This window comes from Macrobrachium nipponense, chromosome 12, assembly GCF_015104395.2.
Source record: "Macrobrachium nipponense isolate FS-2020 chromosome 12, ASM1510439v2, whole genome shotgun sequence".
NCBI lineage: Eukaryota > Metazoa > Arthropoda > Malacostraca > Decapoda > Palaemonidae > Macrobrachium > Macrobrachium nipponense.
Window position 1 is genome coordinate 8961508 of NC_087205.1, and position 27723 is coordinate 8989230.

Sequence of the window (27723 nt, forward strand, 5' to 3'; positions counted from 1 at the left end):
TAAACAGTGGTCTGCCACCAGTAAGCAATCAATCAATGAGACCAAAAATACAATATTACCATGTATACGAAACTACTAGTGACAATAAGTGATTGTTTGAGACTGCTATCTCACATTACTGTATTGCACTTATAACTGCATTACAGCCCACTTAGTAATTACTTCAATTTTTATCACAGCACTGTCAGCTCACACTATACTTACTACTTTGAACCAACATAGTAATTCTATTTTCATCACTACACTATCACCAATACAAATGGTTTTAGATCTGAGTAAAATAGATGAGCTTATATTTATGCAAGAACATGAATACATACCGATTCCTCACTGCAGAAAAGTTCATGCAATTTTATTTTTAATCTGTTCAAGCCTACTTGAATTCATCTTGGTATATTCCAGCAACAATCAACTATGCTGCTTAAATATAAAGTAACTTGAAATGTTAAAAAATGTATCAAAAAGTGAAAATGCATACAAAAAGGGAATAAATTAGATATCAAAGATCTAAGCAAGTCTTACATTTTCTATATTTAAAAATCTTGAACCTTATGCATAAGCTTCTTTACAAACTTAACTATAAAAATAACTGGCATCAACAATGGTTTTAAAAATATATCAAGTACATCCAAATTTCAATTCTGCTAGAATATCTAGGAACTAAACAATCTGAGAAAAGAAGTAAAAAAATAGAAATTTGACTATTAAAAAATTAAGAATAAAAATATTATCACCTTCTAGATGTTATTAATTACCTAAAATTAACAAAAACATATTCAAACTTTCTTATTTAATAATGCATAATATATTAAGCAAATAATAAATTAGCTTATAACTCTTGCATAAAATATTCTGGCAAAAAAATTACATTTAACAACTGCAAATCCTGTAATCCACTAGAATAAAGTTGGAAACTACATACAGTATCACCACCCAGCAGACTTAAAATCTTTCAAGGAAAAAATTATACATTCCTCTATGATATACCTGGCATAAGTACACATAACAGAAAACTGTGCTTATAACCATATATGATTAGCTCTAGATAAGACTCTCCTTTCATAAAAAGTTATATTTGGTCTACTAGATTCTTTGGTATAAATCTTGCTCTCAAAATTCTCATAGTTAAAACAACTTTATCATCTCAAAGAATATAACGAACTTCAATCGAAATTTACCTTGCTCATGAGGCAAGCAACATTAACAAGAGCTTGATTTCTCTTTGTATCTGCCTTCCTTTTATACATGTAAAAAAAATATGTCAAATCACACTCCCATTAGAGAGAATTACCAACATATTAGCCTGTGATCATATGTAAATACAAGCTGAAGTCTGTGATCATATGTAAATACAAGCTGAAGTATATATGTATAACTCAAAAATACTTAAAATAAGATGTTCATATGTACAATAAATCTACTGTCAAAGCACTAATGTGTACAGTATTATAATATGAACATTACTCATTAAAAAGGTAGAGCTACTGGTAACACTAAAATATTATCCTTGACCAACCTAATGGAAACTCATCAAACGTGACCTCATTTGACTACAAACATTGTGGCAATAGAGACAACTTAATGAATGGTGATGTGGAGGTAACACAGAGGCACGCTGATTACATAAATTTTTTTTAGAAAATTACTTGACTGTTAAAAGATGGCTAAGTCTTGAGAAAAACCTAGGTAATAACTGACCACTTGGAACTTTCATCATGGATGACAATATCTGAGGGTACCATTGAATTCATAAATATACTAAGTATAATAGTACTTGAGTCAGTTTCCTTCTGGTTACAAATGCTACATACACTGACATACCTCTCAAATATTTTTTTTCTTTATGTAAAATTGCATCTCTATTGGATGGTGAATTTTAAGCTTTTCTTCCAACCAAATATTCCACTTCTATTTCATTTATTCTCTGGTAAGGCGATTCTCGTTCAGAGAATGAAATGTCAAGCTTACAGTATGCTTCTCACCTCACTTCCGGTGTCTTATGCTTGGCTAACTCACCACTCAAGGTTTTACAAAGTATATGAGATGCACGAAGTGAGCACAAATGAGGGCCTTCCTTTAACCCTAAAATCTACTAAAGGATTTTATGACTTACTGCCACGTTATTAGCTTTACCCTTGGTAGCACAGATGGCTTAACGAAAATACAAAAATGGAGTAAAGTCAAAGTACCAACCACAGATATAAAGGGAGAGACTGGGACAGCCTGCGATAGCCAAACAGTTTGTGACATGCACTGCCTGGCACCATTGCTATGGGTTGATTCTTATGTAAACAATGATCCAACTCATGCAATTTAATTATGAAACCCTGTACTCTTTATTTAAAACATGTTTTCTCGGCTGTCCTTCCAGACTGTCAAATGATTTATGTACCATTTACTAAATACAATATGTACTGTATGCAGAAATAAAAATATTTAATTTTACTAGTATATTTTTTTCTACAGTTAAGCATCAAGTTTTGCAGATATGGCAATGTTACAACTTTATTATCATGCTGCACTGACAGCCAATTTTCTTAGCAGTCTTTAAAGATTGGTAAAAAGATCTTTGCAGCATTCACCAGGAAATAAAAAATATTTACTCTGGCTGCTGTAGCTTTTATAAACTTGACCAATAAAGTTTACCAATTTGCCAATGTTATGTGCCATTCTTTCCTCCATAATTTACAATTTTACTCTTAGAGGCAGAACTAATTACCATTATCATTCTTTATTCATGGGTCAAAATGACATGCAGTAAAATTTGACAACAGTATGCTAAAATAATTGTCCATCTCCAGTGCTGTCATCTCATATAAGAGTCCTCCCTAGGCATAATAATAGTGTATTATTAATCACCTAGGCTTAATAGCCTGATATACCTAATAGCCAATATCCAAGTCTGTACAATAATTTTTTAGGATTTTAAAATTTACTGTACCAGATACTATTATTAAGGATACAATTATCATTGTAGTTTGGAGGGCTGTATAAATCTTGCTGTTGCCAGTGCTGATTTATATGCCAACTTGCCTCCTTATTAGGCTAAATCTGTTTTGGTACCACATTGTTGTCTCAGATCATATTCTATACTTTGAAATCGGTTGCAGAAACTTAAGTGCATGCTGCCAATTATGCCTTTGTTATATGTAATGTTATTTACTATGTTATCAATAAGTTCTCAAACATTCCTTGTATGCAGAGGGCTCAGCTGAATTTGATCTGCCAGAAAACTTAAAAGGTAGTATTCTTCAATTTTACCATTATCCTATTTACCATAATGGATACTTCAAATTCATACTACATTATAGCTTTAAAAGTAAACTTTGCCAACCAGCTAGTCTACCAGGGTTGATCATCAAATAACCAAGGGTAGCCTAACATAACCTAACCTTAGCAAAGGTAGCTTAACTTGGCATAACCTTCACAGCTTTTAACTATACATACCTACTATTGTCATGAATTGTGCACTAATCACTTCAAGAAATAACATAAGAATAACATAGTTAGATTTTCACAGCTAGACAAGACTTGAGCTGTATTTCATAGCCTGTGAGAGGGACAAAAAGAAAAATCAGCATTCCTGAAGGTTATGCCAAGTTAAGCTCCCTTTGCTAAGGTTAGGCTGTGATAGGCTACCCTTGGTTATTTGATGATCAACCCTAGTAGACTACCTTGTAGGTAAAGTTTACTTTAAAAACTATAATGTACATAGTATGAATTTGAAGTAAAAAATGGTAATGGTATAATTGAAAAATGCTACCTTCAAGTGTTCTGGCAGATCAAATTCAGCTGAGTCCTCTCCATACAAGGTGGTTTGAGAACTTATTGATAACATAGTAACACTTTATTAGCATTATAACACTTTATTAACACTTAAAACTGCAGCAGGCCTAGTGATAAGGAAAATTGTCAGGCTTAACATGTGCTAATTTATTAGGCTATATGAATTTAATGTTAAATAGGCTTTAATGCAAAGCTTATTACAACATTCATTATTTTATTAGCTCAAAAAGCAGGTGTGTAGTTGACTGCAAGTTGACTATGATCTAACACATGTTTACTTGAGGTTGGTTCAACACAGTTATAAAGATTTTCATGAATGAAAATACATCTCTTACTTGTGAAACGTGATCCCCTCTTCTTTTTTTATCCTGTTCCTACATGAAATACAGTTGATGAAACAGCAATGGGTGCCAGAGGTAGCTCTGTTGCTGCTGCCATACCTGGGAATCAACACGAGCAATGGCGCCTTACTTGCAAGCGACAGTCACGCAACTGTCTAATCTCTTCCCTTATGTCTATGGTACCAACAGCCTCATCATCAGTCAACTTTAGAAAACAGGCTGACTTAAGATGAAAAATGACCTTGACATTAAGTACGTAGTGAGCCTGCTCTAGCTCATTATTATGGTTCACAAAATTATACTTTCTGGGAGGACAAAGTTTTTGTGAAATCAACTACCTCAGTTCTGGAATTACTATGTAAAAATACTGCATACTGTTTAACCAACAACACCACTAAGAAAATAAAGAAAATACAAAGTAATCATCTTATGGGATTCTATTAAGAACTCATAATTTTTCAAATTTCATTCTTTTCTGATTTTTAATGACCACCACATTTTTTCCACAATTTCAATGCATTTTAATGCATCTCTTATCTCAGTACCAAAAGCAGGACTTAAATCTCCACTAAACCATTTCTAAACCTGGGCTTCAGTTGCTGGACCAGCCCCTTTTATTTTGATCCTTTTTACTTTGTTTATGGTCTTGCTCCTTTTTTCAAACTATACAAAATGTACATACCAGATTAAACAGCCAAATTTTCCAAAACCAACATCTGCCACACACACACCTCAATAAAAATAAAGCCTAAGATAAAACTCAACTCTAAAAGCATCACTATTATGAGTATTCACATGACTTAACTGCTATAGCACCTTTCTTTACTAAAAAGCTGAAATTTCTAAAGTCAAAACTTTAGATGAAAATTAAGAACCTTTTCTACACAACACTAATTCATACTGAAAATTCTCTGCACTTACCAGTGAAGACTTTCAGTACTGCAGAGACCAAATGATGTCAACCTTATGAGAATTAAAAAGCCATAATTGCTTGAATCACACACACAACTGGTGAACAATGCTGAATAAATAGTGCAAAACATCTATCCACTTGAAGAAATCTTGAATCTTCGATTGACAGGAGAACAATGTGTTGCATGCACAGTGGTTGGTTACTTAAAACATCTGAAAGAAAAATGGAAGGTACAATACATTTCAAGTCCAGAAGCTGAAATTACTTATCCAATCTGCCAATTTCTGGAGAAAGCCTGATTTCCATATCTATCTACCTACTTCAGGCTGCATCAAAGCAAGAAGGATTTATTCTTTTCCTCATTCTTACTCATTACATATACTATTTCAATGTACTGTACTGAATAAGAACAGTGAACTAAATAAAATTAACAGCACAGACCGAAGAATAATCAAAATGGTACATATACAGATACTAAATTCCAAAGACAAAATCACTCTACTTTACTGAGTTTACACAGAGTAAATTAATTACTATAAATAAGCTGAACAGGAAAATAAAAGTGGCTAACACGTGTAAATCATATAATCATATGGCAGTTGAGCAGTGATGTACTGCACTGAATGGAGGAAAGGGAGTCTCCTTAGGAGTTAGGATACACATAAGGGTTAAAAATACATACAGGGGATTAGAGCATCAACAAAATAGTGTATGGAGGTTTGCACACTTTATGCATAGACAAAACTGAACAAAACTGTTGTCATTTATTATGATGAGTAGGAAATGACGACAGAGACGTCTCATCAAACTACATACATAAAAATAATGATGAAGTCGATAGGTTATCATAGTTAAGAAATTGGCTCAACTGGTATACCGAAATGGGTAACTGCAATTATGCTCTAAAGCATAACAGAAAAAGTGTTTGGGGATTTCCATTGATTGCATCTGTCAATGAGGGAATATGAACCAGGTATGACAGGTATAAAATAGAACAAATATATATTACAGAAAAATACAGTCTTGGCCTGAAATATGACAGAATACTATAATTACATTGTAAGTACATGTAACTTTTACATCTAAAGATACTGCAAGAGTAGTCTGAATTAAAAACAACGAAGACAGACTCTGAAAAAAGACAAATTTTTGTTATCAATACAGAGTGATCAACTTACCCATACAACTTTTTCTTCAAGCAGGACGCAAGAGCAAAGAAGTTACAATTGAGATAAACCTATCTCGCATCTTCAGTTTAAACCATTCGTACCACTGGGATACACGAAGTCGCCGGAGAGCTTTGTATTGTTTACTGTATCTGAAATGGCAAAGTGAGTATTAGCAAAATATAAATGAAATAATAAAACTAATTCACTTCAGATTATAGAAAATCTTAATTACCACATCAACATCACACCAGTCAATCATCTCAAGTGACTCTATAGAGGAAAATATCACACTATGACCATCCAACATCCATATCTTCAAAATGTTACTTACCTTTTTTCTTTGGCCAAAATTTTTGGAAGCTGTTCCCAGGATTTAACCCAGATTACTGGTGGACCGTGTTTTTTCAGTAGTCTCCATGGTTTGGCATCACAACCTCCTGGAGTTGTTATGTCTTCTATCACAGGTGTGCTTCCAGCTGATAGTGCTTCATAAACCCTAATTGGAACATTTTATAAGTACAACTGAATAAAGTCATTTATATTTCAATTTATTTAACATACCTGTATGTGTATAATCTCTGCTCTTTTAATCATCAAATCCTACTACTATCAATTAACTTCAATATGACCATACTCAAAGAAATTAGACTGACCAGAGCACAAAGTCTGGTGTTTTATTCACTCTCTCACAAAACCAAGAGAACAAAAATTACAAATTTCTAAAAGGCAACTTGGAAAAGGACAAAACCAAGGATTCTTCTGTACTTTCCAATTACGTAATCTGATATGTAAATGAGAGTACGGGACTTTTTAAGGGGGCCGGCCGGTACCCCTATACATATATGGGGTATAGGGCAAAAACGCAAAGTCATGATAAAATTCAAGGACCATCGTATGGCAATGGAGAATGCGTATATGATACATTTCGTCAAAATTCCTCTTCCTTTCGTAGTTACAGGGTAATTCGTAAACGTAACTCAATTCGCCAAAAACACTGATCCGTACAAGAAAATGCAATATTTCTTTTGTTATCATAAATTTTTATACTTATTGCCAAACAACTTGTGAAAAATGGCATCTGTAGAGGTTCCATGAGTTGCAGGAGGGAAAGTTCTCAGCTTACCACCCTTCAGTGTGAGCAGAAACATGATAGAGGGTACAGGTTCGAGTTTCACCTCTGACATTCTCTTGCTTTTACGTCAGTTTATCTTTGCTTCTGCTAGAATTTCATCATGCCAAAGAAGAAAAGACAAGGAAGACATCTCACTAACACAGAAAAAGAAAATTTGCTCTAATAAGCCGAATTAGTGAAGGAGATAGAGTTGCAATGCCCCAGGCTACGATTTATGAGCAAAAGGAGCTCCATTTATGATTAAATTATGATCAGTAACATAGTTTTGGTTTATTAATACCCAAAAAGAAATATAAAATTCATAATAATCATGATTTATTAACACTGTCTTTGTAAAAATACAAAGAAAAACTTTAAACGCCCATACCTCAAAACTATACTTGTTGACCTTCAAATTCTATCTTCTCCCTTAGTTTTAAAGCTATAGCATTGAAATTTGGTATATAACTTAGAAAGTCATTATAGAACAATCAAATGAAGCCCTTTTTTTCCAATTTTTGTTTAGTTTTTTTTTCTTATATTTTTTTTCCTGATTTATAGGGTTTATTTTTTTACCATAATGAAAAACTTCATAACTAGCAAAAAAATTACTTTTAGAAACTTTTAGAAAAAAAAATCTTCATTTGATTGGAGGTCTACATCAGGTCTATATACGGTAGTAATCCCAGGTCTTAATATTAAGTATCAAGGGAGGAGATAGAATTTGAAAAATGGTTATTTTCGGGATAAATCGCCCTGGCATCACAAAACCAAAGGTCAGAGGCAAAAATCATATGTGGTTGGAGATGTCCCAAGTCACCTTATTAAGTGGTATGAATGTCAAAGTCTTGTCCTTAAAAAAATGGCATTAGCCGGCCAGCCCCCTTAAAGTAAAAACTAATTTCCTACAGGTATCTGGTGCCAACACAGCCAAAATAACTTAACAATATGTAGATATATCAAACATTAACAAGTTTTCATACAGACCTGTATGTTTCGGTATTCATACCAGCTGGACACAGAGTCAGATCTGACTGCAAAAGGGATTCAACATAGTCCTTCATGGATTCAGGTGTCTCATTTGGCAGCCAGCTAGACAGAGAGAGAGAGAGAGAGGAGAGAAAAGAAATGGTTATCCTCAAACATACAACTACACTACGTATAAGGTTAAGGGTAAAAAAATAGGAATATGAAACATTTCAAATACTGTACTGTAATCAAGAGTGAGGTCGGCAAATATCGATTTCCAACCATTCCAAATATGAAAGGCATTTATACATTTGAAATTATTGGGATCTATCCCCCCAAAAAAACATGATATTGTTATGATACAATAAAGTTTGTTCATACTTACCTGGCAGATATATATAATTAAGTACCCACCCACCTCCCCTCAGGGGACAGTGGAAATAAAAATTATGAATAGAAAATGGGAATGGTTCCTGATACCCGCCTCCCAGCGGCGGGAATGGGTACTAACCACCTGGCCGACCACTGTGTGTGCCGGAAGTTTTTGAATTTCTGTCGGACTTCAGAAAATACAGCTATATATATATCTGCCAGGTAAGTATGAACAAACTTTATTGTATCATAACAATATCATTTTGTTCATGAAACTTACCTGTCAGATATATATATAGCTGAATCCCACCGTTGGAGGTGGGAAGGGACAGAATAGAAGGATTTTGGGAAACAAATGCATGCAGATGATTTACATCTTGGTTCCACCTGTTAGCATAGCTGGCTTCGTGGTTATTGCCACGTAAGTCTGCTTGTGCTACTAGAGTTGCCAGCGAGGTAGAGACCTATATAGCTGGTGCACTCCAGATGATCTGTCAACAGGGGCGAGACCACGACGTGACTAGACCATATTGACCATACCATGAGGGCTAAGAAGTAAAATAAATATATATATAAAAATATATATCACCACCTGACCAACCTAGCCAAAGTTAAGGTGTGTTAACTAAGGCTTAAGAGTTAAGAAGTCACCGTTGTCGGCGACTCCACTACTAAATTAAGAGCTCTTCCTAACCATTTTCTACAGGATAGGATGAGTGGTACTTCTTGCCCCCAAGATTGTGTCTGCAAACACGTATGGCCCTAGCGAGCAGCAGATCTCATATGCCATCTTCACATCTCGCAGGGAGTGTGAATTGAACACAGAGTTGCTTCGCTAAAACATGGTACTCAGGATGTTGCTGAGTGCCATGCTCTGTTGAAATGCTTCCGAGGCCGCGCCCTCACCTCGTGAGCATTCAAATCAAAAGATTTCAAATATTTGTGCAAACACAATGAAGGTTTTTTTTTTTTTTTTTTTTTTGAAAGAACTCCTTAACAATAAAGCCAGGGTGTTCTTCGATATGGGCAAGTCTGGTCTTTTCGGAACACTGCAGATTGTCCGTACGACTTCGACTTTCTTGAGTTTTATGTAGATAAAACTTGAGAGACCCGACAGGGCACAGGACTCTCTCTGGCTCCTGCCCAATAACTTGTGCCATCCTTGATTCCAAGCTCCTGGCCCAAGAACAAGACGGGTTTCCATTCTTAGGCCACAACGGAAGGCTTAGAGAACGCACCGCCTTGTGTTCTCTAATGCCAAAACTTCTGACGATGGCTGAAAACCTCACTAACCCTCTTTGTCGTATCTAGGGTGGTTAGAAAAAGGCCTTCCTGATCACGTGCAAGAAGTTAACAGGTAGGAGATGTTCGAATGTTTTGACATCAAGAACTTCAGACTATGTCTAAGTTCCATATTGAAAGCTTCGATCTGGACATGCACAGTCAGTCCGTCTGTACTAAAGTCAGGTGACCGACCAGTTGACCAGTCAGACGAATCAAGGACAGCAAGGCTGTACCCTGAAGACCATAAGGCACTATTCTTCGCTGAAGGATGAGTGTCTGGACTGCCTGGGCGATTCAAGCTAAGCAAACCTTGGGGGGTGTATCAACGCAACCCAACGTCGTTAGCGAATCAACTCCTGAGCCACTCCTGACTCGAGCTTCTGGTGCCAGGGGAAAGGAGCGATGAGCAAAAAGGCGATTCAGTCCCGAAGGACGAATGCCTGATAGTCCAACCTGGTCTCATGTTAAACAATCATCGGGGGTGCATAAACGCAACCGACTTCGTCAACAAGAAACTCAGGGCTACCATATGTCTCCTGATCTCGCACGAGTGTCTGACTCCGAGAAAACAGGTGAGACAAAAAGTAGTTGGTGAGCGAGTTTCGAGATTCCACAGAACTCAAAGATCGTGAAGGGCTTTGTTGTTTGACAGAAGCAAATCTCTGAGCCCAAAGGCCGTCAACAACATATTTGCGTATTCTTTAATAGTTGTGACTGGCAGCTTATCCCATTCTTCAAACGGAAAGGGAAGACGGCAATCTTATGCTGTCAACATCTCGATAGTCTGAACGTAGCCAGACTCAGAGCGGAGAGGTTATAGGTACCTTTCGTGTCAAAGTAGACCGACTCTCTCGGCAAAGGTCCTTGGAAGGACGTGACCTCTGTGAATCTAGGATCTTGAAGGCCAACATGGGGCGATCAGCGTCATTGTCGCTCCCTGTGATGGTATAAATCATCTTATTACATTTCCTAAGCGTTTGAAAAAGGGGAAAAGAGACTAAACATCCATCCCCGTTCAATATCATAGGATGCCGTTTAATGGTAACGCTCCCGGATCGAGAATAAGGGAGCAGAGAAGAAGAAGCCTCTTCGTCCTCAACCTAGCGAAGAGATGAATGAAAGGACGTCCCTAAAGTCTCCATAACTCTCAACATACTTCTAAAGAAAGATTCCACTCGGAAGTCAGTAGTTGCTGCCGTCGATCGAGACGATTCGTACGGACTTTTGCAATCCTGTTGTTATAATAGGCTCTTTCTCGTAAACCCGAACAGGGACCGAGAGAAGATACTTCCTAAGATATGAGAGAGCTGTGGAAGATCAGAGTTGATATGGACCACTGGTTCCAAAAACTCATTTCGAGGACTGGAGGGACGACTGAATTGCTTCCACTTCTTTCAGATTATGATCCAGGACATCTGAAACCCTCTCCAGATGTCCGGCACCTTCTTTCTATCACCTCAAGTGATACTTAACACACCGAGAGATGTTCAGAATCATTACTAGATCTTTAATAAAATTTCAGTTTCCCGGTAGGAAAAAACTGTAGAGGTCTGAATTGCAGTCTATTCAGGGAAACAAACTTCTTTAGGAAGGAAATGGTCCCCAGCAAGCTCATCCATTCCCTCACATAGTATGTTTACTTCCCTAATAAGGCTGCGCTTTGCCTAAGCAGGAGAGCATACAATAGTGCAATGTAGTGGTAGACTCGTAGTCCTATACCGTGCGGTAACGAGCACCGAAAGGAGTAAGAGATATCTCTGTAGAACATAGTAAGGCAAAACGAATGCAATGTTTATTCATTCATGTAAGAAATCCCCTCAATCTTAGGCTAAAGTCCGTGATTGTAGGGCAGAGATACATTTAGTCAGTCAATTCCGCAGGAGAGAGAGAGAGACGTAACTGCCAGCACAGAGATACGGTTAGTCAGTCAATCCCGCAGGAGAGAGAGACGTAACCTACAGCGCATGACAGCGAACGAGCTGGTACTGGCTCGTTTGCACTGGAGGAGAGGACAGTGACAGCAGCAGCTTACGATCGTCGTCTCTTAACTTTATGCCTGGGTTGCCAGCTACCCTATTCTACGAAGAAATAGGTCCGTTATTTTTTAGCATAAAGAGACTCTCAAGCTGGTATATTTAAGCGAAACAGAAAACGCTAAATATATAGATGCGTTTGTGTCGTCATAACACTACCATACAACGGTAAAAGATAAATCGGAAACTCCTGGAAGGCTGCAGGGAGTAACGATTAAATGTCCTTAAAATAATAGACAATAGACCTCTCGGTTGCCATCCGAAGAGGTAACTACAGCAAGCGTATATGACTTGAACCAACCAGTAGTAAAATAACGCAAGGCAAAATATGATATTATATTACAATAAAGTTTTTTCATACTTACCTGGCAGACATATATACTATAGCTGAATTCGGAAATACAGCTACATACATATCTGACAGGCAAGTTTCATGAACAAAACTCAGAGAATTGAAGCGGACAGCTCAAGCTTCTTATGTTATTGGACATAAGCGTTCATTGACGTAGTCTACAAGTCTATTTCTTGTACGAGTCTGCGAATGATGAATGAGAGCTCTTCCGAATCTTGTCAATAAGAGCTTATCCGCTTACGCAATATAAAGTTAATGAGAAGTTTGTCAATGAGAACTAACCCATTTACGGGACAAAGAGATATTTTGTCAATGAGGGGATACCCACTTACTTGACAAAACGATAGTATATTGTCAATGGGGGAAATTCACTGAATTGACAAAACGTAATCCAGGAAGTCGAGCATTTTATTTTCGATTCCCGTCTCAAACGAGGAAGGGGCAAGAATCCTGTTAAGAGACGGCTTACGACAGGTAGAACGACGATGTTCAATTCGGCAGCGTAGTCCCGACTAAGAACTAACAAAATCTATCATCTGAAAAGCCCTTTCAGATGGGCTAAAAAGCTTGCAAAATTATCCTGGGAAGAGGAAGAAACTCTCCAACCAGCTTCCTCTCCCGTATCACAACTAATGCCTGCTAAAGCTTAAAATTTATTGGCAGTATGGCAAAGGAAGTCCTGTCTTGTGCTTTCCTGAAGAGCGTCCTTTTGATGAGTGCCTTTGCAAGAATCCTACTGAACGTTGCCGAGAGTCCTGACGTGCAGGACGTCGAGCTTTTACATAACCCATAGCTGCCTTACCGCAAAGTCTTGACTGCGGTAGAGCAAAAGAGATCTTTCCTTGAGCTTTCCATAACTCCATCCAATCCTGGACTTTACGAAAAGCAATATTAACTGACAGCGACCTCTAGAATTCACGAAACCCGTGGTCTTGCTGGGTTTCGAAAACGAAGTTGCCTTTTCACTTTAAGCTTCCTCCGAAGCACTGCTTACTTCACATTCTTCGCAGGCGAGGTAGAAGGGATCACCGAAGGTAGGTAAAAAATCTTTAGGCCCAAATCAGCTTGAAGAGTTAAAAGAAACGTTCAGCAGGCGACACACCTGGCGTGCGCTGGTGCCTGGCACACGCTCGGCGTCCACTGGAGCGCACTCGGCGTCCACTGGCTCGCGCTCGGCGTCCAATTGGCGCGCGCTTGGTGTCCATCCGCGTGCGCTTAGCGTGCACCCGCGCACGCCTGGCGTCCATCCGAGCGTCCCGTTCAAGCCGAGCGTCAAAAGAAGCGTGCAGAAAAGCGTCACGCTCCTGACAGGCGTCAATGCAAGCGAGAGAAACTGCCTTCAGGGAAGAGCGAGAAACATCTCGGAGAGAAAACCGACTGCACGAAGCAGTCTCAGGTGAAGGGTTGATCGTGTGAGAATACCCGGGGCGAGGGAACGCCTTCTTATTCTCACAGCAACAAAGCTAGGACGTCCGCGCTCAAAAGCGTTCTGCTACTATGACTTGCTTTCCCTTTTCTCGGTGGAAAGACGTACACGAGTTCAGGCGACGTTCGCCTTCTTACTTCTCACTGCAACGCATGACGAGAGAGAGAGAGAGGACGTGAAACGTCCTCTTCTATAAAGCTTCTATTTAGAGGGCGCGAGTTCTTCCGAAAGCTCCAAACCCTGCGCAGGGAGGACGCTTCGGAGGACGAGAAGCAATCCTTCAGGATTCGTGCACGAACTTTGGCAGCCTGGGAGTATCTTCAGGTCTGCCGAAGGCACGTCAGATCGGTGGGAGTTCCTCGTAACCCTCCTTCGGCTTTCGACATGCTCTCTCCCTGTTCCTGGGAGTCAAGCAGAGGTCCCGGCCTAGAGGCGAAATAAGGCCGATCTGACGCACCCTCCACTACACAAGGGGCACTGTCACTGCACTTAGCCACTTCACTTTTGCTCTCCAAAGCCAGCACTTTCGATTCTAAGTTACGAATCGATAGAGTATCAGAGAAAGGTCAATACCCTCTACAGAAACTGTTTAGGGCCCGAAGGCAACATTACAGGGTTAGGAGTAACAACTACAGAAGTAGCACTCTTCACCACAATGATAGGAGAGCGAGCACCTTAGATTCCAAGATACAGATGGAATCTATAACGTAAAGGGCATTACCTCACGAGACATATTTATAGCCCGTAGGCCATACTACAGGGTTAGGCAAAATAAAGTCTACAGGTAGGTTAGCCTACCCTGACTTTTGTTTACTGATTAATTGCGTACATACGAATCATACGTCTTCCTTACGGAATTAGACAAAGTCTCACACTCCTTACATGACAAATCTCAACAAAGAAGCAAGACCCATAGCCCTCGTGCATATCAAGTGCGGAACTACCGAAGCTTTCGGTAGCCACACCCTGTCTTAGCAGACAACACCCTCTGAAACTAGCCTAACTAGATTCAGATATACAAAAATGAATCATATTCAAAACAATTTAAGATAGCGTATGCCTAGCCACAAATCCAAGTCAATAAATCAAAAGACAATTAGGATATTTAGCGGCAATGAAGTTTCCAAAATCCTAAGACGGAGGTACTGAAAACAGGTGTTTCCAGCACCGGCGACAGAAAAATTATGAATAGAAAATGGGAATGGTTCCTGATACCCGCCTCCCAGCGGCGGGAATGGGTACTAACCACCTGGCCGACCACTGTGTGTGCCGGAAGTTTTTGAATTTCTGTCGGACTTCAGAAAATACAGCTATATATATATCTGACAGGTAAGTTTCATGAACAAACAATAATTTAATATCAAATACAGAAAGAAGGTCTCATAGGAAAGGGAGCAACACACTGCCATTATATCCCACAATATCAGAACTTACTTGGTTGTTGGTGAGCAGAAACTTACAATGAGACTGCTATGAACATCCATTTCAGTCCCATTAGGGTAGATAACGTTACTTTACATTCATTTGCCTCTTCTACAACTATAAAAATAACAAAAAGATACAAACTAAAGAATGTTCAATACTGTACACTGAAATGTTATTCTATGTGATTTTGTCATATTTTCAACACTCCCTCATACTTGCAAATGCATTTCTTTCTCGTGCAAGTTTTACAAAAAAAAAATTATAACTAAAGAAGAAATTAAATGTACAACAAAAATTCTGACACTTTCATAAGCAATTTTAATACTCCTTAATGTTGTAAACTGTATGCAAGGAATATTGCCAATAGAGGCAATCTCTGAGATAAGGAAACAATAAGAATAGCCCCAAGCAAAAATTTCAATTTTTTTTTATCTTGAGAAGACATTCCTCAGAGTATTAGGTAACTCATATTTTTTTCATACTAACCCATTCAAATAAAATTTTTTTAAAGTAATTTGTTTTCACTCAAGCTGGAGACCAGCTGTTTAACTAAAAAAACAGGCAGTTGGCTACTGATGGCAAGAGAGGAATCACTGCTATCCAGTTGGTATGTATTCACTTTTCCTTGTGGATGCATCTGAGACAGACATGTCTCTTTTGCTTCCTGCCATTCAACTTAATTCTCAATTATTATTCTTTTCATTTTTTAATATAATTTTTGTTTTGAAATCTTTTGCCTATTTTGAAATAGTGTAATAAGTTATTCTCTGTTATATTTTGTTATTTTTGCTCTTTCTTGCAGTGTAGATATTCCAACAGTTATGCTACATAGTTGCTATCAACTCGTTATAGCCTATGAGCCCTTCTTTTTCTTTCCCTCTCTAACCTGGTTTTCCCTTTTGATATAACGCAAACCCAGTTTGGTCTTAGTCTTGGCGTTTGTTCTATTATTGTCATGCGTATCTTTTTTTTCTATTACACACCCAAGGAGAACAGCTAATGCTATGTGAAAAAAGGGTCTTGTATCAGGTAGGTCTTACAGAACAGGAAAAGAACTACACTTACTAGCCATGTGAAACATAGTATATTACCTTAGGAAGTCTACATCTTCTAAAAATGCCATGAATGAGAAATGAAGACAAGTTATGATAAATTGGAAGACGAGGAGTGCCAAATTTTCCCCCCCTTAGGTAAAACATGCCACAACTACTGGTTACAATGTATACAAGTCCAACCCGTTAAGAGTAACATCTCTCATACAAAAAGTAGCAATGATAAGTGGCATTGGCAAGTACCTGAACATAAAGGAGGTGATAAAGATGATTCTAAATTATGCATAAAAAGCAACAAGAATAGACAGTTTTCTAACTTTGTGCACTTGCAGAAAATCACCTGCCAAGTGAACAGCAGACGGTGTTCTTTGCAACATGTTTCCTCCCTTAGACCATGGAAAAAATGGTCTGCAAAAGGTTTCAACCCTGAATTATGGTCCTCCTCAAGTATAGCCTCAGTGCCTTCACTAGACAAAGCAAGAGGTGCCCTTTGTTATGGGATTACACTTATGAATGAAAAGTTTTCACTTGACACAACTTTAAAAACATTTAATGTATATAAAAATGAGATGTTAACCTATTAAGATAAATTTTCATTTGAATTGCCTAAATAATTTTCCTCACTACAGCAGAATGGCCCAAAATATGATAAAACACTACAATGCATCAGTAGTCTAAAATATGAACATACAATGTATACATACTTTTCTCTAACCGATATAAAACAGCTGGCAGAAGCAAAGTCATCATTCTTCAAGAAATTGTGGAGTGCAATCCTACTTGAATTGGGATGCAATGTTGCACGTAGATTACACACATACTTCCTTGGAGCTTCAGGTGAAATCTTCTCTTCTTCAATAACAGGGAACTGTCTGTACCTATGAATAAAAGACATAACTGCATTACTATAAAGCCATTCCCTGACCACTTTCATCAACAGTAGCGGCAGCATCAGTATTTCTAGTATTAACACAATCAGAATATTTCACTGATGTTATGGATACATTATTCATATTTCTTACAATATTTCAAACATGTACTGCTAACAATCATACAGAATGTCCAATCCTAATATTACAATGACAATGATTATGCAATAACTTACATTAGCACCAACAGTTACCAAGCTCTAAACTAAGGACCATTTCTACTACCATCTTAACTAACCCAAGACGCTCCAAGTTAGTTTTTCCAACTGCAAGGCTGGTTACAATTGAAAACCACTCCATTAAATAATTTTAATAATGGAAAGTTTACAATTATTAAAAACAATAAAAGCAATGTCCAGCTTTTAGCACAAAGCTAGATAATCATCTGGATTTTAACCTCAAGTATTCCCATTAAAAAAGCTAAGGATGGATCTATACTATCCCACAAGGCAAAATAATCAACAATATGAACAAGTTTCAGAAATAATAATGAATACAGTAGTTTCAGTTCCATGCAACTCTTTTAATTATATACGTTTAGAGGGAAAGTGCACGAGGCTACACAATATTGTTAGCAACATTAAAAGAATAAATAGAACGAATTACACTAGCAATACTGATGCCTGAGAGCACTAATTTCTTAAACTGAACAACACAGAGTTTTTATACAATGCATTTATGGTTATTTGTTACCTTTCCCTTCACTATGGAGTCTAACATGATGCCTTATGCCTTCAAGAGATTTAAGTAATTTCACCAGACCACCAAGCCAATCTACTAACCTCTTAGAGGGCTGGAGCAAATGATGTCTTTATTAATCACGAAGTTCAGATTTTATATATTAAATCAAGACTTTTTAAAAAGTTTTACAACTGGGTTATTTGAAAATTACAGAAATTTTTACAAAATTGCTCAGTCCATTTGTTTCCAAAACTTGACATTCATTAGCTATTTACCTTTTAGACATTCACACATGAAAAAAAGAATGTGAAACTGTTGGGATTTCTTACATCTTGTATATAATGGGATTGGACTTGGTGGCCTATTCATCAAACATCCTTGAGTCAAGTGAGAGCAACTAATTCTTAGACAAGTCAAAATTACTTGCCATTCATTTTGATAAGATGAATTATATATTACAACATTGGGCTTGATCTATTTTAATTTGTTATTAGGAAGCTCAATTTCCATATGTTCTGCCATTTACTGTTTAGAATTAATTTTATAGGTATTATGTAATCTTGTCATAGTAGTTTCAGTTTTGGCTGCTTTATCGGCTGCTTCATTTGCTTTAATCCACAGACAGGAATCCAACATACCATTACATTTTTACCATCATAAAATTTGTGAAGTGATTAATTAAAGAGTGCTTCTATAGGAGTTCTAGACTATCTGTGATGGGATATCTTTAATAATTTCAATGGCTGATTCTACAGCACATAATCCTGCTTTGAAAACAGACATTGTTAGGCAAGGAAAACTGGTATGTTTTATTGGGTGAAAAGGCTGCAAATCCTACACCTGAGAAATATTTAGACCTATAATGACCAGCCATTTATGTTCTACTGCATGTTGTTTATGATGTTCTGTGATATATGTATAGTGTTTAGATAAATTATCTTAAAAGTGTACTAGTTCATTCTTTGCACATAATCTAAGGAGAGATTTAAGTATGAGTGAGAACACTCATAAAACCTGGTATTCTTGGGCTGGACCTACAGAAGACCAAGGGCCATTAGGCTTCTAATGGCTTTTCGTCCATAAAAAGTACTCTTGCTGGAAACTTTTTGGTCCCTAATAGTATATCTTTCATACCTAATTATTTTTATTTGATGTTTAACCACAATTCCTTAGCAATAAAATGATTTTCTTGCACTAATATGTGATTATCCTTACAACGCTATTCATGTAACATGAAAACCCTAGCCTTGCTATTAGCATTTAATACCTGTCAGTAACAAAAACCCTTTTAAACCTAATACATAAGAAAAGAAATTATGAAGTAACTTGCAGAACAAGTATAATAAATTAAAAACTATGGATAAAGCAAATTACAAAAGAAATTGCAAAAAAATTAAAACATTGTATAACTTTACATTACAAAAGTTCCGTAAACCAAACAATATTGAGGTTAAGAATTAAAAAATATCATTTCCACCTACTTTGGAATTTCATGATGACTTGAACCTTTTCCCATAACTTTAATCTAAGATGTAGAGATGAATGTAATCTTGGGTGGTCTACATATTATCCCAAATATACAAGCCACATCATCAACAATGGTCAATATACACATCTTACTTTGTAGCATGTATTCAACAAATTCTTACCTACTATTTTCTAGAAGTGACTCAAATTAATAACAATAACTTACGTTGCTACACCTAGGGGCCACTGATGAAAGGTTACTTGGTCCACTCGTGGGTCATCATAAGTAAGCAGAACAGATGTTACGGGTCCTTTTGGTGCCATATATTTATCAATCCAACGGTTTTCACATTTCTTTAAAAAGAATTATCTTTTAAGTACTTACAAGCCTTTAAAAACTGTCTAACTCTCTAGTTAGTTTATTAAATATGAAAAAACAGTCTATCTATTCATTTCAGAAAAAATTTCCATGGTTCAAAATAAAAATAGCACATCATAGCATTAGTTAAATATTTCAAAATAAAATATCAATTCATACAGCATCTTATCAAAATAAAACTACAAGACAACTGCAAGGCTGAAATGCAGCCATAAATATCAAGAAACGGTTACTAGTTTACATTTCTTTAATCATAACCCCATACCAGACACAGTTGCCAGGAACACTGCTTCCTTCAGCAGCAGTTTCTTATGCCTTAGGCTGGACAACTGCTTCTCCAATGCAGCCATAACAACTGTGTCTGCCCACATGACAACTTCTCCAAGGAGTATGACACCTTCAACAGCCTCTGTGGACCATCCTCTACCAGACTCTAGCCCGTGTCCAAACTGCAATGATTCAGGCTGATACCCTACAGCTATCAAAAGGGACTTTTACAACAAAAAAACCAGGAAGGATTGACTGTCATTCTCAGTGAGTTTGAGAAGTGGTTATGACTCACTTTTCAAAATTAAAACATTTGCCCTTATGCTAAGAAGCAACCCACAAGCCCCAGCCTTTCCAATAACAGAAGTCCTGCAAGGAGTAACTCCTCAGATGGAAGTCAGTCAAGGAGAAAAGAAAACCAGGAATACCACAAGTACCTGATTGGTAGATCAAGCCCCAAAATTAGGGAAATGCTCTCTCATCACGACAACTTCCAACTCTTCCAGTGACTTCCCCTCCTTTTGGATATAAAGTACAGTCCCTTTATTTCCTTACTAAGAAATAGTACTGGAGCCTGCTTTGCTTTCCAAGAAATATACATACTCTAGAAGTATGAAGAATGCACATATTGCAGAACCTTCCCCCTCACCTCTACCTCTACAGTCTCCAACCTAAGGGAGCATTCAGCACTCACGACTGTTACCAGGCAAGACGAGACACCAAGCAAGAGGGCAACATTAAACTCCTCTGGAACTGATCAACCTACAGAGGATCTGAAGGACTTATGTGGGAGGTCTGGAAGTCCACTGAGGCCAAATCCTGGGGGACAACAAGTCCTCCAACAAGGTTACTGTCTCCTTGTTTTAAATACAACCCCATCTCTCTCCCCGCTGCCAATCCAGTTTGAATTTTATGCAGGAGGATTGGAGAAATCTCGTACATTGGACAAGGAGATACAGCTGATGCTGCCACTGAGGAGACCCGACATGTGGATCCAAAGTTGGCACAATAAAACTTTTGTCTAATATACAAAACACTGGTGTGACTGAGATCACAAGTCAGTCATATACATGTGGGATTGTGATGGAACAACCCAGAAATTAATTTTAAATCTAGCATCATATTTCTTGCCTTTCTAGTGTTGGATTTTACGCAAAAAGCTAATTCTTATTCTGTCAACTACTTTAATGGCAAAGCCTTGAATAATGAAACTTGATAATTTCCGTCCAACCATTGTCTGGATGACAATTAATAATACAACTAATCTGGCAGAACTTACAAAACACATCACAAAAAAGTTAAGAAACATATCTTCCTTTGCAATTCCATGACATGCCAATTTATTTCCACAGCAATCCTTATATAACATCAGCAATATACAACATATGCAAAAACTATATGCAGCTTACTTCATTTCCCACATAAGTAAAATTGTCACTGGAGGTTTCTCCCATGTAACTAAATCATCCAGCCAAACTTTTGCATGCCCAATTTTTTCCTCTGTGCGCCCATTGACCACAAGCACTAAGTGAGTTACATCATGTGGCACTGTCTCAGGTACAATACCAGGACCTGTTGAAAAGAAAACACATTTATGAAAGTACTACTGGAAAAAAATATGAAATAAAATCCACCAATTCCCATTTACAATAAATAATAAAACAAAAGTGAACTGTAATGACAGGGATCTGAAGTCAGCCATGTCCTGCTTGTCAATATTTATTTATGAAAGACACTTCAACTTTTTTCATGCAAGTATCTCAGTTTTACAAATCTACAATTATTCAAAAGTTTGTGTTTCACAGCCCATAATCACCTGATACAAAAACTGTAATTCCTAACAAGTTTTTATTCTCAGTGTCAATAAACCTTTTTCTGTTAAAAACATGAGCCAATCACAATACATCTGAAAGGCATTTACAGTATCTCTGATTAGATACCTAGCAACATAATACAGAATCAAAGAGGAAAATCTTAATATAATAAACTGCAATATGTATGTGTATAATCTTAATATAATAAACTGCAATATGTATGTGTATATGTCCTATGTGATAATGATAGTTTATGACCGATGACCATCAAGTTTAGACTTGCCATCATCCAGCCCAGAGCCAACTTCTCTCACCACTTGCTCTTTTCTAAGTACGTATACAGAATGAAAGAATCTTGATCAACAATTTATGAAACTTCAAAGTATCATGATTAACAATTTTTGAAACTTGAACTAAAGAACAGAGGTGTTGAGAGGTCACGGACGTTATAGTTTAAAACTACTGTCTTAATGTATTTATGGTTCCTTGCAGAATACCCTTGACCCCCAGCTGCATTACTTTCTGCCTCTTGCTTTTCATCAGTTCCCTAAAATCTCTTTAATTTTTGTTATCCAACCTCTTCAACTTTCCCTTCATCAATTCTGGCCACTCATTTGCTTTAAGAGATTCTAGAATGTTACCCAGTGATCTTGTTAAAATATTTAATGATACTGACAACTGAACAAGTCATATACAGTGCAAGGATACAGTACATCAGACTCACCTGTAAGGACTGAGGATTCATGCCATAATAAAAAAATTCAGGAAATTGAATAAATCCCCCAAGGGAGGGTTTCTGAGTTACTGATATTCCTCTTTCAAATTTCCTGGGCCAGTATCCTTGCAATGGCTGTGGCAGCCTGTACACAGCTATTACTAAATCACCTACTGGAGAAGTAACACCAAAATAATTGCTGTATATAAGAAAAAGATAGTTCCATAGATTCTGAGAATGATGATATTGGCCCAAAAGTGTAAAGACCTTCCAGAACAAGTTTTTGACTCCAATGAAAACGAATTGTTCTGTAAAATGTTACAGAATCAAACATTCAGTAAAAGTGCAAAGCAGACTAAAGGGTTCACGGTATGGAAAAATTATATTGTCATGATACAATAAAGTTTTATACATACTTACCTGGCAGATATATACTATTAAATGGCCCACCCAGCCTCCCCTCAGGAGACAGGTGGAAGAGAAAATCTGTCTTAGAAAATGGGATGGTTCCTATTCCTGCCACCCAGCGGCAGTGGCGTTAGATCACCTGACCTACCTGTAGCGTGTGCCACGAAATTCGAATTTCTGTCGGGGACGACGGAGTCTATAGCTAAGTATATATCTGCCAGGTAAGTATGTATAAAACTTTATTGTATCATGACAATATCATTTTTATACATTCAACTTCCCTGGCAGATATATACTTAGCTGATTGGCACCTTTGGCAGAGGGTAAGAGACAGCTAATTACTGAATAGACAGGGTACAACATACGTTGTAGGTAACAAAAATATAAGAAACCTTGGTTCCTACCTGTGTCGGCGAAAGACTTCATGGCTACTGCCTAGGAGCTTACATCGCCTCAAGAGCCTCAGAGAGGTAGTGACCTCATGCTAAGAGTTCTTGATGGTCTGTCGATGGGGTCTTATCCACTTGCTCGACAGAACCTAAGGATCTTTGTCAATGGGGTCCTATCCACTTACATGACAAAACACCTTACCATATGGCATCATCAAGGAGCATAACACCGATCCCGATCACCTGATCCTAAAACCGGGGTTAGTACTACGATTGAAAAGAGTTATCCCCCAAACATCCTTTCAAACGACCATAAAAACTCAAAACCAAATAATTTTATAGTTAAAAACAATATTATTTAAGGATCAGCACCAGCTCCCTGCCCCAGCACGGACATCTTTTAAGTAGTGGAAGGCAAATACCGAGTTGCATCTCCAATATGTTGCTGCTAATATGTCTTTCATTGACATATTTATATTAAAGGCTAGGGAAGTTGCAATTGCACGGACTTCGTGTGCTCTAACCCCAAGCAGCTTAAATGTTTTCTCCTGGCATTTCATGTGAGCCTCCGTTATCACATTTCTCACGAAGAATGCTAATGCGTTCTTCGACATTTGCCTCTTCGGGTTCCTTACCGCGCACCATAGGCTCTGATTACAACCCTGAAGTTGACTCTTTCTCTTCAGATAAAACTTCAATGCTCTGACCGGACAGAGAGACCTTTCTGCTTCTCTACCCACAAGGGGAGAGAGGCCCTTGATTTCAAAACTTCTGGGCCAAGGTTTAGAAGGATTCTCATTCTTGGCCAAAAACAGAGGTTGGAAAGAGACAACAGCAGAATCTCCTCTAAAACCTACCCGAGAGTCTAATGCATGTATCTCACTGACCCTCTTGGCCGTCGCAAGGGTCAAGAGAAAAATGCACTTTCTCGAGAGGTCTCTAAAGGATGCCTTATCAGGTGGTTCGAAAGTATCCGAAGAGAGAAACTGGAGGACCACATCTAGGTTCCAACTTGGAGTGATAGAAGACTTAGACTTTGTAGTACCAAAGGATCGTATCAAATCATGGAGATCCTTATTGTCCTCTATGTTAAGGCCCCTGTTTCTAAATACAGCAGAGAGCATACTTCTATAACCTTTTATGGTAGAAACAGCTAAACGTGATTCCTCTCTAAGGAAGAGAAGGAAATCAGCAATATCGGTCACAGAGGTATCGGAAGAGGACAGCTTCTTCGACCTACACCATCTACGGAAGACTTCCCACTTCAATTGATAGACCCGCAGAGTAGAGGATCTGCGGGCTCTGGCAATTGCGCTTGCAGCTTTTCGAGAAAAGCCTCTCGCTCTGACAAGTCTTTCGATAGTCGAAAGGCAGTCTGGGAGAGAGTGTGGATGTTTCCGTGATATCTCTCGAAGTGGGGTTGTTTGAGCAGATCTGTCCTCATGGGAAGAGATCTGGGGAAGTCCACCGTCCATTCCAGTACCTCTGTGAACCAGTCTCGAGCGGGCCAATATGGGGCAATGAGTGTCAGTTTCGTCGCCTCCGAGGAACGGAACTTTCTTAACACTTCCCCCAGAATCTTGAAAGGGGGAAAAGCGTAGGCATCTATGCCCGACCAGTCCATGAGAAAGGCATCTATTGCTATTGCTCTTGGATCTTCTACAATGGAGCAAAAGTTTTCCATCCTTCTGGAGAGGAACGTGGCGAACAGGTCTATCTGAGGCTTCCCCCAGAGAGACCAGAGCTTTCGGCAGACTTCGGAGTGGAGGGTCCACTCTGTTGGAAGGACCTGGTTCTTCCTGCTGAGTCTGTCTGCTCTGACATTTTTGGTCCCTTGTACAAACCTCGTCAACAGTACAATGCCTCGTTCCTCTGCCCATATCAAGAGGTCTCTCGCTATCTTGTATAGTGTGAGCGAGTGAGTCCCCCCCTGTTTTCGGATGTAAGACAGAGCCGTGGTATTGTCCGAATTTACCTGGACTACCATGCCTCTGACCTCCGACTCGAAGTTCTTCAAGGCTAGATGAACTGCCATAAGTTCTTTTACATTTATATGCCAGGACACCTGTTCTCCTGTCCAGGTTCCTGACACTTCCTTCTTTCCTAGGGTTGCTCCCCATCCCGTTTCCGAGGCGTCGGAAAACAACACTAGGAGAGGGTTCCGAATCGCAAGGGATATACCTTCGTTCTTCTGAAGCGGGGTTAACCACCACCTCAGGTGTATTTTATTTCTTGTAGAATGGGAAACTGATCCGAAAGATCCCCTTTCTTTCTGTCCCACATTCTTTGCAGGTAAAATTGCAGAGGTCTCAGATTGAGCCTCCCTAAGGAAACGAACTGCTCCAGCGACGAAAGGGTGCCCAGAAGACTTAACCATTCCCTCGCTGAGCTTCGTTCTTTCCCTAAGAAGGTTGAGACTTTCTCCAAGCCTCGAGCAATTCTGTCTTGCGATGGAAAAGCTCGAAAACCCCGAGAATCCATCTGAATCCCCAGATAGACAGTGTCCTGGCTGGGGATCATCTGAGACTTCTCGAGGTTCACGAGCAGTCGGAGTGAGTGAACGAGATTCAAAGTCGTTTCCAAGTCCTCCAAACATTGTTGTTTTTATTTGGCCCTTATTAGCCAGTTGTCCAGATAGAGGGATATGTTCACCCCCTCCAGATGAAGCCACCGTGTTACGTTCCTCATCAGGTTGGTGAACACTTGAGGAGCCGTAGACAGGCCGAAGCACATGGCCCTGAATTGTAAGACCTTTCCCGGCATCATGAATCGTAGATATTTCCTCGATGACGGATGCAGAGGGACGTGAAAATATGCGTCTTGTAGATCCAAGGAGGCCATCCAATCTCCTGGACGCAGAGCCGCCAGAACCGAGTTGGATGTTTCCATAGAGAACTTCTGTTTCTCTACGAATCGGTTCAGTGCGCTCACATCCAGGACAGGTCTCCACCTTCCCGAGGCTTTTGGTACGAGGAACAGTCGATTGTAAAAGCCCTGAGAGTGTGGATCCTGTACTAATTCTATGGCCTCCTTGTCCAACATTTGTTCTACTAGTTGAAGAAGGGTCTTCCTCTTGACAGGGTCCGTGTACTTCGCCGACAGTTCCCTCGGAGTAGACGTCAAGGGAGGTCTGTCCCTGAAGGGGATGAGATATCCTCTCCTCACAATTGACAGGGACCAGTTGTCCGCCCCTCTCGACGCCCATTCTTCTGCAAAGTTCAGAAGTCTGGCGCCTACTGGTGTTTGGAGGACTTGAGGTTCACTTGCTTTTCTTGGTAGGTCTAAAGGCAGAAGACCTACCTCTTCTTTCTGCTCCTCTCTTCTTAAAGGAGGATCTAGAAGACGAACTCCCTCGAAAGGGCGGCTTTGGGATCCGTGTCTCCCCCTTCGTGGCAGGAACAGCTGTCCTCGGTCTTTTGGTTGACTGAACCAGAAGATCTTGTGTCGCCTTCTCAGTAAGTGAGTGAGAAATATCTCTCACTAACTGAGAAGGGAAAAGCTGGTTAGACAGAGGAGCGTACAGAAGGGACGACCTCTGTGCCAGAGAGACAGCTTTCGTAAGAAAAGAACTGAATACAGTTCTCTTCTTAAGTATTCCCGCCCCGAAAAGGGAGGCCACTTCTCCCGATCCGTCTTGCACTGCCTTGTCCATACAAGTCAAAATACTATTAAGGACATCGGGGCTCAGTTGTTCATTGTCTTGTGTCCTCTTGGCCATCACCCCAAGGGACCAGTCCAGAAAGTTGAAAACTTCCAAGACACGGAACAATCCCTTGAGGAGATGGTCCATTTCAGACATTCCCCAAGTTGTCTTGGCTGAAGATAGAGTGTGTCTCCTAGACGCGTCCACCAGCGTTGAAAAATCTGCCTCTGCAGTAGCTGGGAGGGCGAGTCCCATTGCTTCGCCTGTCTCATACCAGATACCCCTCCTCCCAGAAAGTCTGGAGGGAGGGCAGGTAAAGACAGTCTTTCCCGCCTCCTTCTTGGAGTTAAGGCAATTTCCAAAAGACTGCAAAGCCTTCTTCATGGAAATTGTCGGCCGCATCTTCAGGAAGGAGGACGACTTTGAGGTTTTCGCGCTCGTAAAAAGCGACCGAGGAGACGGAGGAGCGGCAGGACTCAAAGAATCTCCAAATTCTTGGAGCAAAAGCGCAGCCAACGCTTTGTAGTCCGATAGTCCAGCCCCTTTTTGGTCTTCGGTGTTAGAGACAACTTCCAATGCAAGTTCCCCCGGAGAATCATTATTAGCCGAGGGAGAATGTCTCTTCTCGCAAGGTGAAGGGCTCTTCGCAGAATAAGCTCCCTCCCGACAAGGGCGACGGCCGCCTGTGCGGCATCTTGCGTCCCTGTCCGGCGAATGCCGATCCTGAGAAAAAACCCCATCATCATCTAAGTCCTCCTGACAAGAATGACGGCCACTTGTGCGACATATTGCATTCTT

The 27723-nt window shown here is 39.1% G+C and overlaps 1 protein-coding gene across 1 annotated transcript in view; it reads right to left on the reverse strand.

The window, feature by feature from the left end:
• Positions 1–506: 506 nt before the first annotated feature.
• Positions 507–27723, reverse strand: part of LOC135224339 (ribitol-5-phosphate xylosyltransferase 1-like) — a 52889-nt gene continuing 25672 nt past the window's right edge. Inside the window, 9 exon segments of the mRNA XM_064263247.1 lie at positions 507–2824; positions 3368–5252; positions 6219–6358; positions 6541–6705; positions 8308–8412; positions 16938–17111; positions 19537–19664; positions 21366–21376; positions 21379–21528. Of these exon segments, the coding sequence (XP_064119317.1) occupies positions 6235–6358; positions 6541–6705; positions 8308–8412; positions 16938–17111; positions 19537–19664; positions 21366–21376; positions 21379–21528 (857 nt within the window). The 3' untranslated portion in view covers positions 507–2824; positions 3368–5252; positions 6219–6234.